General features: G+C 36.2%; 1 protein-coding gene across 1 annotated transcript; it reads right to left on the bottom strand.

Moving 5' to 3' along the window:
• Positions 1 to 11,716: 11,716 nt before the first annotated feature.
• LOC107786590 (protein SEED AND ROOT HAIR PROTECTIVE PROTEIN-like) lies at positions 11,717 to 13,439 on the bottom strand. The gene is made up of 2 exons (XM_016608096.2): positions 13,117 to 13,439; positions 11,717 to 12,242 (listed from the first exon to the last, which is right to left on the bottom strand). Exons 1-2 carry the CDS (start codon positions 13,349 to 13,351, stop codon positions 11,893 to 11,895), a joined length of 585 nt encoding a protein of 194 aa, XP_016463582.1. The 5' UTR covers positions 13,352 to 13,439; the 3' UTR covers positions 11,717 to 11,892.
• Between the last annotated feature and the right edge of the window lie 571 nt (positions 13,440 to 14,010).

The raw sequence follows: 14,010 nt of genomic DNA, 5'->3' as shown, positions 1-14,010 counted from the left end.
AACAGAAAAGTCGTCCATGAAGACCGCAAGGTAGTCTTCCACCATGTCCGTAAAAATAGCCATCATACACCGTTGAAAAAGTCATCGGCGCATTGCATAATCGAAAAAAGCATCCGTTTGAAAGAAGAAGTACCATATGGACATGTAAAGCTGGTTTTCTCTTGGTATTCCAGTGCAATAAAAATTTGGTTGTATCCCGAGTAACCATCAAGAAAGTAATAGAAGACACAATCGGCGAACCTATGAAGCATTTGATCCATGAAAGGGAGAGGAAAGTGGTTCTTCCTTGTGACTTTGTTGAGCTTACGATAATCCACACAAACTCTCCAACCGGTGACTATTCTTGTAGGTATCAATACATTCTTATCATTGTAACAACCGTTATGGACCGGAGAGATCCATAAGCTATCAGAAATGGGGTAGACAACTCTGGCATCCAATCATTTGATAATCTCCCTTTTGACCACCTCTTGCATAGCCTTTCTTAGTCTTCTTTGATGTCCAATGGGCGGTTTAGCACTATCCTTTATGCATGTAAAATGCGGGGCTTATACCCTAAATATCTGCCAAAGTCCATCCAATAGCTTTCTTCCTCCTTTGTAAAACCTCCAATATGGAATCTACTTGCACCTTAGTAAAATAAGAGAAAAGAATAACCGGTAAAGTAGAACAAGTACCAAGAAATTCATACTGAAGGTGAGGTGGAAATAGCTTCAACTCCAAGGTTGATGGCTCTTTAATTGAAGGCTTTGTAAGAGGATTCTTCCTATTCTCAAGATCCAATGACAAATTTCAGGGTGCATAGTTATAAGACCCCATTCCTTGCAACGAATTCACACATTTCATGAAACTATCCATCTCATTATCATCAAAGTTGAGCAAAATGGCTTCCATCATATCACCAACGTTGATTGTAGCACTAGTATAATCAACAATGACATTGGTCACCAAGTCCATAAAAGAGCACACCTCGTTGCTATTTGATTGCCACATAGACTTGTACACATGAAATAGCACTTGTTCACCACCAACCCAGAAAGTGAGTTCCCTGGCTTCAACAACACAAATAGTCTTACCCATAGCAAGGAAAGGTCTCTTAAGAATGATAGGCACTTCATAATCAGCCTCACAATCTAGAATCACAAAGTCCGTCGGAAGAATAAATTTATCAACTCGAACCAATACATCCTCAATCACTCCCAATCGTCTCTTCATTGTTCGATCGGCCATTTGCAACCTCATAGATATGGGTCTTGGTTTTCCAATCCCCTATATTTTGAACACTGAATATGGAATCAAATTGATACTTTCCCCAAGATCACAATGAGCTTTAGCAATATCGGCACTTCCAATAGTACAAGAAATTGTGAAAGCATCGGGATCCTCCAACTTAGGAGCCATGGAATTAAAAATTGCAATTACTTGATGAGTGACCTTGATTATTTCAAAGTTCATAGACCTCTTCTTGGTCACAATATCTTTCATAAACTTGGCATAACCATGCATTTGTTCCAAAGCTTCCACTAATGGCACATTCATAGAGAGATCTTTTATCATTTGAATGAACTTCTTGAATTGATTCTCATAATTTTTCTTAGCGAGACTTTGAAGGTACGGGAGTGAAGGCTTTGGCAAGGGTGCCATAGCCTTTTGCACCACCGGATCCGACATGTCAATTTTTTGTTCCCTAGATGGGTTCACCTCTTCTCGGGTCTCCTCCACACCATTATCAATATCAATCTGAACATCATCTTGTACTTGAACACCATTTTGTGGGATTCCCTCCTCTTGGCTCATTTGGTCATCATCCACGAGTTGCTTTTCAATTGAGGTGGGTGCATTCCTTCCTCTTCCAGTTCTTGTGATAACTGACATAGCATGCCCCGTATTGTTACCACCTGTTGGGTTCACTACCATATCACTTGGTAATGAACATGAATGATGAGTATTAAGATCTTGAGAGATTTGTCCCGTTTGAACTTTAAGATTACGAATTGATATGGTATGTGAGTCAAGTTGGGCATCTGAATCCGTATTCTTTTCCATTATTTGCTTGAACATATTCTAAATATGACCCATTTCATTACTTGAAGAACTTAGACCGTGGGAAAGATAGGAAGGTGAGTTTCGCGGTTATTGGTACATTGGGGGTCTTTGAAAATCCGAACTCCGATTTGCATGATTATTATTGTTTCCCCAATTTCATTGATTGTTACCTCCCCAATTCTCTTGGTTGTTAATGTTGTTATTCCAATTCCCTTAATTGTTAGAATCCCAATTGCCTTGGTTATTTTGAAAACTCCATTGATTTTTGTTGGAGCCTTGAAAATTGCTCTGTTGCCATTGGTAATTAATCACAAATTGTACCTCTTATGCTTGCTCTTGATAAGAATCATCTTGATCATAACCATCATCATCGTGTGCATAGGTCTCCACACGGAGTTGAAATTATGGACCTTAAGTCCTTTTTTGTTAGCTAAAATACTAACCCCTTCCATAGCATAAACTTGCTTAAGAGCTTGAGTTTGATGAAGTTGAGCCTTAGCGAATTGAGTCATAGTTGTGGTCACAATGGTTTGCCCATAGTCTTGCAATTCTTTATGAAGATAATTTATGTTAGGATCACCTTGGGGAACATTTGCTCGGGATTGCCAAGCCGAAGAAATTTCTGCCATCTTATCAAGAATCTCACATGCCTCCGCATAAGGTGTTTTCATGAAATTGGCTCCTGCCAGTTAATTGACCATACATTAATTCGTGGTATTAATACCATGGTAGAAAATTTGTTGGATCATGTTGTCAGTCATATCATTATTCGGGCACTCATTCACCATAGTCTGATACCACTCCCAAATTTCATACAAAGGTTCATTGAGCTCTTGCTTGAAAGCCAATATTTCATCCCCTAGAGTTGTCATATGCCCGAGAGAGAAGAACATTGAAATACACTTCGCCGCCAATTCATCCCATGTATGAATAGAATGATTATGAAAGCATTCCAACAGATCCATATCCTTAACCCTTAGTGACAAGGGAAAAAACTTTAACCGCAATACATCTTCCAAGATATTTATTTGTTTGCTTCCCCAACATGTATCCACAAAACCTTTCAAATGCTTTTAAGCATTTTGATTCGATGCCCCAGTGAAATAACCTCGTTGATCGAGCAAAGTGAATATCATATTGACAATTTAAAAGTTGTCCGCCCTAATGCGATGAGGGACTGTGGCACTTGGATACCCTTTATTGGGCAAAATTCGGTGTTGCGCCGCTTGTGGTTGTGGAGATTGGGGAGGTGGAGGCACACTGTCTTGTTGCCCAAGGCCTCGGCATTTTTTTGTGTGGAGCTTGTGGCATTTCATCAAGCTGCTCCTCTTTGCCATCCATCTCTCCCAATGGTATGTTTCCATGTTCATTATTTGTCATTTGGAACCTACAATCACTTCAGCAAGTTAGAATCACGAAAGTAAAAGAAGTTAATTCAAGAAATAAACTCAAGTATATAGCTAACACCGTAAACTCCCCGGTAACGATGCCAAAAATTGGTCACATCCAATTCACACCAAATTAAGGGAACATGAAATGATCGTTACAATAATAAATCCAATGCGAGTCAGGGTCGAATTCACAAGGAGTTTAGAATGCGTGTTGAGGTAAATACTCAATAGAGAAACTCGAAATAACTAGATTTAGCTTCCAAACAAAAAGGTGGTATCAATTTTGCTAAATTAAACTACTAAAAGATTTGACTAGCTAATGAACAAGTAACAACTGAAATATTTTTGAGGTTTTGTCAAATACAGAAAAGTTTAGGGTTGTAACCTTAACCTAGGTGTAAACCTAATGGGTAGAGTAATTTATGCTTGCTTGATAGATCCGGGTTTATTATGACTCTCAATACACAAGTGCTCATCCAATACCTCTCGATTAAAGAGTGATTACCCTCAAATTGGCTCTCTCAAGTCCAAATGGGTAGAATTAAAATAATTGCATATGAATCCAAGTTGGATTATCCATATCTCTAGTTCAAATCTTTTAATTACACTAATCAATACTTCAACTAGTTCATTGTTAGCCAAGTTTTTCTAAACTAAATCCCCCTTTCTCAAGTAATAACAAAGTCAAATAGGCATGAACAAATGTTTTCAATCATTAATTATAACTTTAAAGCATAAACAAGGCTAAATAACATTAACCCAATCAACAATAACAATCATTAATATTAAATATTATACACTAGGATTGGATCACAACCTTAGATAAAAATCTAGCTACTCATGGCAATGAACATAGAAAGATGAAAATAAGAAGAAATTGAAGACATAAAGCTAAAATAAAACAGAAAAGTAATTTATCCTCTCTAATTGTACCTCAAAGTTTTCCCAAATAGCTAAGAATAACTACTAGCTGCTACAATATAAAAAGATGCCCTAAAAAGTATTTCACGCCTATTTAAAATGCTCTAAAATTTATGATAAAAATACCCTTCGAAGGGTTCTGCGGCCGCACTTTAACTTCTGCAGCCCGCACTTTGCTAGATTAAACTTGCGGGAGCTTTCAGTTGGAGTAGTTCTGCGGCCGTACTTTAGCGTCTGTGGCCGCACTTCAGCTTCTGCTGATGCACTCAAATTCCTGCAGGCCACATTTATGGATGCTTTAGACTTTTTAAACTGTACATTCTCTGATCTTCGTCTTTCCAGTGTGAACTTGCTTTGCGGACCAAGTGCGACTTGCACATTTTAGCCTGCGGATCACACTTCTACCAAAAGTCCCTGAAGCTTTAATTTTTCCTCTGCGGCCGCATTTCATCTTCTGCGGACTGTATTTTGCTTTTGTGGTTGCAAGTGGAATTCTGCGGACCACACTATTCTTGGAATTTTACCTCTTAGCTTAACTTGGATAGACCATCTCCTCTTTGAGTTATATTTCTTCATTGAGCTCACATTCTCCAGCACACCAGCAATTCAACCATCTTCATTAGATTTGGAGACAAAAATCACCACTTTTGGACTAAAAAGTATAGCAAAAAGGTATTAATAAGTGGTTAAAATCCAAACTTATCACTGACGTCGGTACAATATCCACGAGAGAGATAACAACAAACCTCTCCATCCAACTACGGTCATTATCATCATCAACACCAGTGACGATGCATGGTGACTGCGTTTGCTGAGTTTGAGCATGCCTCCACGAAAAATCTTAGGGGCATAGAGGTTGATCATATGAGCAAGAGTAAGGTTTTATTGAGCCTAGGAACACAAGAATCGAAGGTAAGCCATTGTGCACCATATTGCCGGCCTTACCTAAGCCAAACAAACTCAGTAAATCTGGCAAAACTTGAAAATGACTAGGTCTATTTTCCTGCCAAGTCTTAAAGTGAAAGAGCACGTGTAAATGTAAATATACCCTAATTTGAAAATATAATCCTATCCACTTCACTGAAGGTTGGAGCCTTAATTTTCTTCCAGCCACAATCCTCTCTTACGACAGAAATACTGGTCGAGCGAATAGAAGGGGGATATTCACCAACAACTCTATTTCTGTCGTAATCGGGGTCAGAAGATTTCTTTTGAATATGGAGATCTATTTCGCAAGACAACTAAGAAGGGATGATCGTGTTATTAGAGGGAGGACCAATGTTGAGTTTCTTCGATTGTTCTTCTTGGATGGGCTGGCGATGCAAGTACCTATGTAACAGGAGGAAGAAATAATAGAAGACATAATGATGGAAAGTATGAATTTATAAGTTTTTACTGAGAAAAGGGAAGTGGTAGAAACGTTTTAGGAAGACTCAGAAAAGAAAATTTGTAAAAGTGAAAGGTGAAAGTGGTAAGAGGGGGAGAAGTTTATAAGCAGTAGAATGTGAGGCCATCACTACCTCGGTAACTGACAAAAAATACTTGTCGAATCACAAGACAACACGTGTTCGACTCATTAAATGCAAAGATACATGCGTCCTTTCAAGTGTCAGAAATGTTCAAAAACTTTTCCGCCAAGAAAAGAGGTCTTATCTACTTTTCGGTCACATCAAGTTGGGTCATCAAAAATAGGGGGACTATTTGTACAGGGTAGAATAAATGAATGACAGGTGGACGTAACGACCCGACCGATCGTTTGTGTATTTGAGCACCTTTTCCCCTTTTGATGATTCACACATGTGTATTTTTAATTTTATGACTTGAGGGGTTAATTAGTTTTTTTTCGAAAAGGTTTTTGGTTGATTTGGACCCTGTGATTCTTGGTTTAGAAGCCTAAGTTGGGAATGTTGACCAAAATTAGACTTTTATAAAAATGATCTCGGAACGATATTTTGATGTTTCTGATAGGTCCGTATTGTAATTTTAGACTAAGGTGTATGCCCGAAATTGAATTAGGAGGTCCCTAGGTTGATTTGGCTTGTTCTGCCAAAAGTTGGCAATTTGAGGTTTAATGGTTTTCCTAAGTTTGACTGTATGTTGAATTTTTGGCTATCAGGTTTGGAACTTGGTTTTGGGACTTGGAATAGATTGGTTTTCTATTTGGAACTTTTCCACAAAATTTGGTGTCATTCGGAATTGGTTTGATAGGATTCGAACGTTTGGGGTGCAATTCTAGAGGTTCTTGAGTTTTCTTTTGAAATTCATACATTTTAATGTCCGATTCGTGGTTCTAGATGTTATTTTATTATTTTGATCATGCGATCAAGTTCGTATGATATTTTAAGACTTGTGTTGATGTTTGGTTTGGAGCCCCGAGGGACTCGGGTGAGTTTCAGATGTGTTTCAGATTGGATTGAACTCATTTTTTGGTTGTTGGTGTGTTGGTATTGCAGTTATCGCAATTGCGAGTACCAACCTCACAATTGCAAAGTGATCAGTAGGGGCAGGTATCGCAATTGTGATGCCTCACTCGCAATTATGAAGTGTAGGCTAGTATGGGTAGTTTCACTATTGCGACAATTTGGTCGCATTTGCGATGAGAGCAAGCTTCACAAATGCGAAGAGTGTCGCATTTGCGACATCCCTCTAAGCTGTCAAGTGCCGCAATTGCGAGTCCTTCTTCGCAATTACGAGAGTTCGCAATTGCAAACTCAGTGTCTCAGTTGCGGCATCTGCACCTGAACAAAAAGGGCTGAAAAGTCGGGATTTGATCTCATTTCTCTCATTTTAGAATCCTAGACTCGGTAGGAAGCGATTTGGAGAGGGGATTTTCACCTACAATCATTGGGTACGTGATTTTGATCAATTCCCAACTATATTACATGATTATATATGATATTTAATATCAAATTTATGTGAATCAAAGAAAAATTTTGGGAAATTTTCTCTATGTATTTGAAAAATAAAAATTTGGGATGAGAGTCGAATTGGACTCGGATTTGAGAGTCGAATTGGACTCGTAGGATTATGGGTAGTCGGGATTAACCCTTGGACCCGGATTTTGATCGGGCGGGCCCGGGATTGACTTTTGTTGATTTTTGGAGAATTGTGTAAAGCTCTTAGCTTTATTAATCGGAATTGATTTCTCTTGCATTATTTGATGATATTAAGTCATTTTTTGTTAGATTTGAGTCGTACGGGAGGCAAATTAAAAGGGAAAAGCTATTTTTGAGTGTTGATTTGGCCTAGTCGAGGTAAGTATCTTGCCTAACTTTGTGTGAGTGAAATTTTCCCTTAGGATTGGGTTGATTGTACTATTTGAGTTATGTGGATAATGTGTACACGAGGTGACGAGTGTGTATACGGGCTTATATGTGATATTTGACTGGTTTAGACTCTTAGACTACTTTTAATCTCTTAATTGAAGTTATAATTATTTGTTCTATCTTTCGTTGTCAAGTTTACTCCTACATTTGAATTTGTTATTACATATGCTAGTTTTCGTTGTCGAGGTTTTACCTTATGTGCCTTTATTTGTAGTTGTTGTTACATGTTATTCCTTTCATTGTTGAGTTATTCCAATGCATTTAGACGTAATTGCTATTTTATGCTATTTCTTTCATTGTTAAGCTTATGTTATGAACTTGAAGTGAAAGTTGCCTTTTCTTGGGAATACCTTCTTTGTGAGTTATTGAAGTTGTAGTTGAGAAAGCTAATAATACATTGAGGTTGAAGTTGTTGTTTATCGAGATATCTTTCTTTGTTGAGTTGTTTCTCATTCATTTTGTTATTATGGAGATTCTTGTACATATTATGGTTGAACCGTGGGCTATGTGTTGTGGTAACATTGTTATTATTGATTTGGTAACGTGTGGCATATAGGCTTATGTGGTGAGAGTTGATTAATGTATTGTGATATTGATACGCATGTGGTAGTATAAGGGTGGGTATTGAAACGCATGCGGTGAGATAATGTGAGATTTATACGCGTGTTGCTAGTAAGGGAATTGCTAAAGCCACGTGCTGAGATAAGGGGCCTCAAACGCGTGTAGCTATTCTGGAAAAAATATTTTTAAAATAAAATACAAGGCTCACGCAGTGAAATAAAGAAGATTGTGATTATGTCTTGTGAAATGTGAAATAAAATAAGGTGTGGTGCCTCGGTTGTGATTCTTGTTGTACATTCTATGTTGAAAGAGCTTGTTGATGGAACGGTTGTTATTATTCCCTCATTTGACTTACCTGTATTTGACTGCATTTGATTATTCATTGTCTGTATCACATGCTCATTCTTGTGGTCCTTTATTTCTTTTATATTCATTGTTAGCCTTACTTCATTACACTGCTTTGTTGCCATTTAATTCTTTGCTTTCCGTTATTAGATTATATTATATTCTGTTCAGGTTCCTTTTGTCTAGTAGGTGTCTTGACCTGGGCTCGTCACTACTCTACTGAGATTAGGTTTGATACTTATTGGGTACCGTTGTGGTATACTCATGCTACGCTTCTGCACATTTGTCAAAATTCAGGTACATCTGCTCGTGTCGAATGCTAGTGATTGACCAGTTATTCCAGAGACTTTAAGGTATACCTGCTCGACGCTCGCAGGCCTCGAAGTCACCTTCTTCTACTGCTTTGCTATTGTTTATCTTCATTTCAAACAGAGTTGTATTTAGAGATTATTAGTGCATTCTCTGTAGCGCTTATGACTCAGTCCCACCGGTTCTGAGAGATATTTGATAGTTGTACTGTTTGGGCTTTATTATGATAGTTTAACAGTTTAATTTAATATCTAGGTTGTTATTTATGCTAATTCTCAATGTATGTTAGGCTTATCTAGTCTTAGAGACTAGGTGTCATCACGATATCCTAAGGTGGGAATTTGGGGTCGTGACAAGGACGTCTGTCGAGTTGACACGTGATAATAAAAACATGTATGATATGAGTCAGCAAATAGCTGACACCGGATACAAGCATGTGACCAGTGTTGTATGAGTTCCGAAGACACTAAAATCGGAGAGGAGAATTTTAAAGCAAGATACCGATTGAAGAAGGCAACATTAAAGGAGCAATCGTTATTAAGAATCCTAACATTTATACTCAACTGTTATGCAGCTATCAAGAGATGTCTTTATTCGCCTTAAAGAGAAACTTGATTTGGGGATCTTGTCTCCTCTACTTTAGCTATAAATAGAGAAATTTTGTACTCATTGAACGAGACGAAATACTTGTATGAAAAAAAGGCTAATATTACTCTCATATTCTGCTAAACATTGTTCTGCCAGAATAGTTAATTCTTGATATTGTTCTTGTTTCCGAAAAAGTTCAATTCGAGGTCCAGTCTTGTCTTTTCTTCAATTATTCTTATTTTTTGAGTTTTGTTCTTTATTACTTTATTTTTTCGAATCACTTTAATTCAGGTGTGTACAAATCACGTTACATATTCGAGTGTACCGTTTTACGGGTAAACAGTTCGATACCCACCACTATATTCCATATGTAGAGATCTTCCATCCTTTCTGTAAGCTGTCTAATGTACAATTAATCGAGTGCTCTGGATTTATTCTAGGTCGCCAGCAATAGATCCTCCTGACTATGCGGCCACACGCGGCCCTATTAGATTCTCTCTTAATCATACGTAGCTTATTCAACGAGTGGGGAGATATTCCAAGCTCCGTGTCTCGTCGTTTGGTTTCTTCATAATCTTGTTTTAAGGAGGAACAATAGACATGCTGATCATGAGGAGACACATGATGATATGCTTATTACTACTATTTAATTGAATGAGGGAATTCAAGATATAAACGGATTTAATTTGTGATTGTTATCATAGGTTGTTTGCCGATATTAATAATTAACCCAACTAGCAGTCCATTTAATTTTTTAAATTAAAAATAACTAGCGAATGTATTTTAAAAGTATAATTCATGTATAATATATGTATAATCAATTTACAATCTATGTATACCGGCTAAAAAAAATAAATACGGGGCCGACTGAAGGGCTAGGCAAGTAAGGCATATGCCTTAGGCCCCCCATTTCGAGAGGCCTCAATTTTAAAAGGAATATGTTATGTGTTAATTTTTTCATAAAAAGTTTTAACATTTTATAGTAAAAATTTATCATTGTGAAGTTGATGTGACTGTTGACGGATGGAAAATTCCTCCCGAGTAAAGTAAACATATTTTTATGCTTTCCTAAAATTTAATATTACCTTCATTTTGCATTTTTACATTCAGATCACTAAAGCATAATATTCACTCTAATATTGATGGCTTAGATTTATATTTCGGATTAAAGTGTAAAAAAAGTAGTACAAATAGCAGATAATACTCTAATCGATATACTTAATTACATAAAAAGACTTGATTCTTTTTCAAATGCCTAACAATTACCTCAACGGAAAGAAGTTTTCAAAACAAAATAGATAAAATCTTACATAAGATCAATAACGTCTCAAGAATAATTAAATCGATTAGCTATATTATCAATTAAAAAAACATTGGGCCTCTAATTGTAATTGCGCTTTAGGCCCCCCAAGTATGTCTGAGTTGCCCCAAGTAAATAATGAATATCTACCCAACTATTTGTGTAACAATCCCTTATTTATATAGGGGCTAAAGCTAAAGAAAAGCCCTAATTACTTTACAACACCCTTTTTCTGTTTGAACTGGGGGTTGTTGAGAAAGTTGAAGTCATTTTATTTTTCACATTCCGTCGGGTGATAAGTTATTAAGTACTTATTTACTTTCAGCAAACCACCCCCGAATTTAATCAATTAGACATTAGCCCTTATATTTATTAAACCTCACTTTAGATCCCAAGATAGGACATAGATGTAATCCAATGTAACTGTCACACGAGCCACTTCTTACGTACAAGATACAGAAAGGGAAATTAAAAGCGACTCCACACATAGACGTGTTATCTCGTAAGTTTCCAAATTAAATAAAGAGTATCATTGACAATTCTTTTTTCTTCTCAATGCGATTTCAAATTCGGGAAGTATGTTTGATTGATTTTTTCTAGCTTCTTACCGTAATCGACTGGTACTATTTCTTTTAGACTTGTGTATTTTGATGAAGTGCCTTTTCAATTTAAAACATCGGAGGTGTGTGTGAGGTCTTGAGTATAAAGGGCGAACGAACATAGGCAACATTAGCTACATATTTATTAGTATTTAAATAACTAAATATAATGGTGTTTGGATAGAGCATTTCAGATCATTCATATGAATGATTTTAACTTGTTTGGAATTCATGTGTTATTAATTAAGTTGCTCTGATAAGAAATGAGTAATATTGTAGTTTATTGATCCAAAGTCACAACATTAACAATAACACATTAAGAAAGAAATATAAGAAAAAGGAGCACCTCATTGTCAAAAGAGAAATGATGCTCCCTATATCATATCATGCATAGTAATAAATCAGCAAAATACAAATTAAATAGAAAGAAAAAGGGTCAAGACTCAATATTATCTCATCAAATCTCATGAGTCGATGATGGGACAGAATTAAGTAGCAAAATTCATCTAATAACCCTCACCCTGATAATTGGATTTGGAGTCATCAGAAGTGTAAACAAAAGGAGCAACAGAGTACAATAATGTGTTCTTGCCATTGAGAAATCGGTAAGAAGTAAGAAGAGCTCCTGTTTTTCCCTTATTTTCATCTGTTGGGACATCACATTCTTCGAGAGAAGAGCTTTCTAAGAAGGCCTTGCACTGTGTGATTTTGCAAGATTCATATCCTTTGTGCTCCTTTAGAGAAAATAATGCATAGTAATAACCCTTTGAGTCCGATTGGTAACTTGAAAACGAGAAAGGCGCTGTTTCATATCCGTTCTTCTCTACACCCAAGCATGTTATCCTTGCTACAGCTCCTGCACATACAGGGTAAGAGGGATTTAACTGTGTAATGTAATATATTGTAACAGGTTTATTTTTCAGGTTAATTACCATATACTTATAATTCTAGTTATAATTGACAGTTACTTGCAATTTTACTATGTTTGTATACAAGTTAAAATTAAACCAAAATTATGGGGAGAAACGTACGTGCATGGATGCAACAACTGTAAATGAAGACAGACACAGTTGGCTACTATGGATCCGCCTTTAGGCAATGGGAACAGCACATTCACTGTTTTAGGTTCGAACAACTATTACGAAATTTTAGAAAATTACACTTCGTCTGTCACACTTTATGTGGATTGTTTGTGAGATGAAAGTCAGACTATCTAGTTTTTTTTGCTATAGAATTTTAAACTTTCTGCAATAAAATTTACATATTTAGAAATTACATAAAAAATATTACTATAAATTACGATAATTAAAATATTAAAATATTTAAAAGTCATGAAAAAAATTACGGTAAAAAAAAAAACTTTTTGACTCTCAAAATATATGCATGTCTGCATCACATAAGGAACAGAGTTTATGTTTATCAATTTTTCACTAATTATCACACGAAAAGTAGTCAATGCAATATGGTATTGCATATTGTTAGAAACTATCTTAGAAAAAATTAAAAACAAAGGATTTGATATAAAGTATGTATATTCACTATCCTTTAACAAATTATGTTCCATTATGTTGCTATTGAGTATATGTCGGTCCTTCAAGATTTAGGGGAAGCTTGGCAAAATTCAAGTTAAGCAAAAACAGGGTGTGAGTATTTGAGAGAAATTGGTAGGTAATCTGATTGTTTTGTATGCATATTTTGAAGGCAAAATACAAGTACTATATAGGACTTACCCTTAAGTGGGATGAGTTTAGATCCAGATTTGCAATAAATCATTCCCTGAACAGCAATGATAGATGCAGGAATCAATCCCTTAGTGGGCAAATGTTTCTTCAAATTGGATTTTGGGGCATTTTCATAACCATAATTATGTCCATTTCCATAACTGCTGCTTGCAAAAGCAATATTGGTGGCTGCTACAAGGAACAAGAGAATGCAGAAAGCTGGCAAGTAATTGCTTGAAGCCATTGTCAATATTAGAGCAACTTCAGGGATATGTGTATCTGATTTTGACTACTGATAATTTGGTTGGTTTCTCAACGCTTAATATAGAAAGAAAAATTTTCAAACTTTGTGGTGTTGTTGTATAAGGATGCACGTATATATTTAATTGGAGGTCATGTATGTCAAAACATTACAGGGTTGCACGACCAATATTTGGTCGACCACTAACTTTTAATCATACCAACTTAGTAAGCTTTATGCAATTACGGTTAGATTCGAAATAATCAGGTGTGATGCGAAAGCTAACAAAATAAATCTTGAACGACGATAAATCAGACAACAAAAGAGAAATATAATAGAGACACAAACATATAACGTGGTTCAGTCAATTTGACTCACATCTACGCGTGGAGAGGAGAAATTCATTATCTAAAAGAGAGTACAAAATACTGAGAGAATAACCTCACAAAGAGGCAAATACAAGTGACACACTAACACTTGTCCCGAAAAGTTTTTCCCCTAACAAGAATCTCAAATCTCTTATGGTTACATTGTGGATGCTCCTAAATGAGAAGGAAGGATCCTCAATTTATAAAAGTACAAAGCATTTTCCTTTCCAAGATTAAAGACTAGTCAAATATAAGAGATTTATAATTTTCTTTTCCTAAAAAGAAAAATCAATT

This window comes from Nicotiana tabacum, chromosome 19 (assembly GCF_000715075.1).
Source record: "Nicotiana tabacum cultivar K326 chromosome 19, ASM71507v2, whole genome shotgun sequence".
In the NCBI taxonomy this organism is placed as follows: domain Eukaryota; kingdom Viridiplantae; phylum Streptophyta; class Magnoliopsida; order Solanales; family Solanaceae; genus Nicotiana; species Nicotiana tabacum.
Note: the sequence above shows the minus strand (reverse complement) of the source record. Positions and strands in the feature narration are given on the sequence as shown.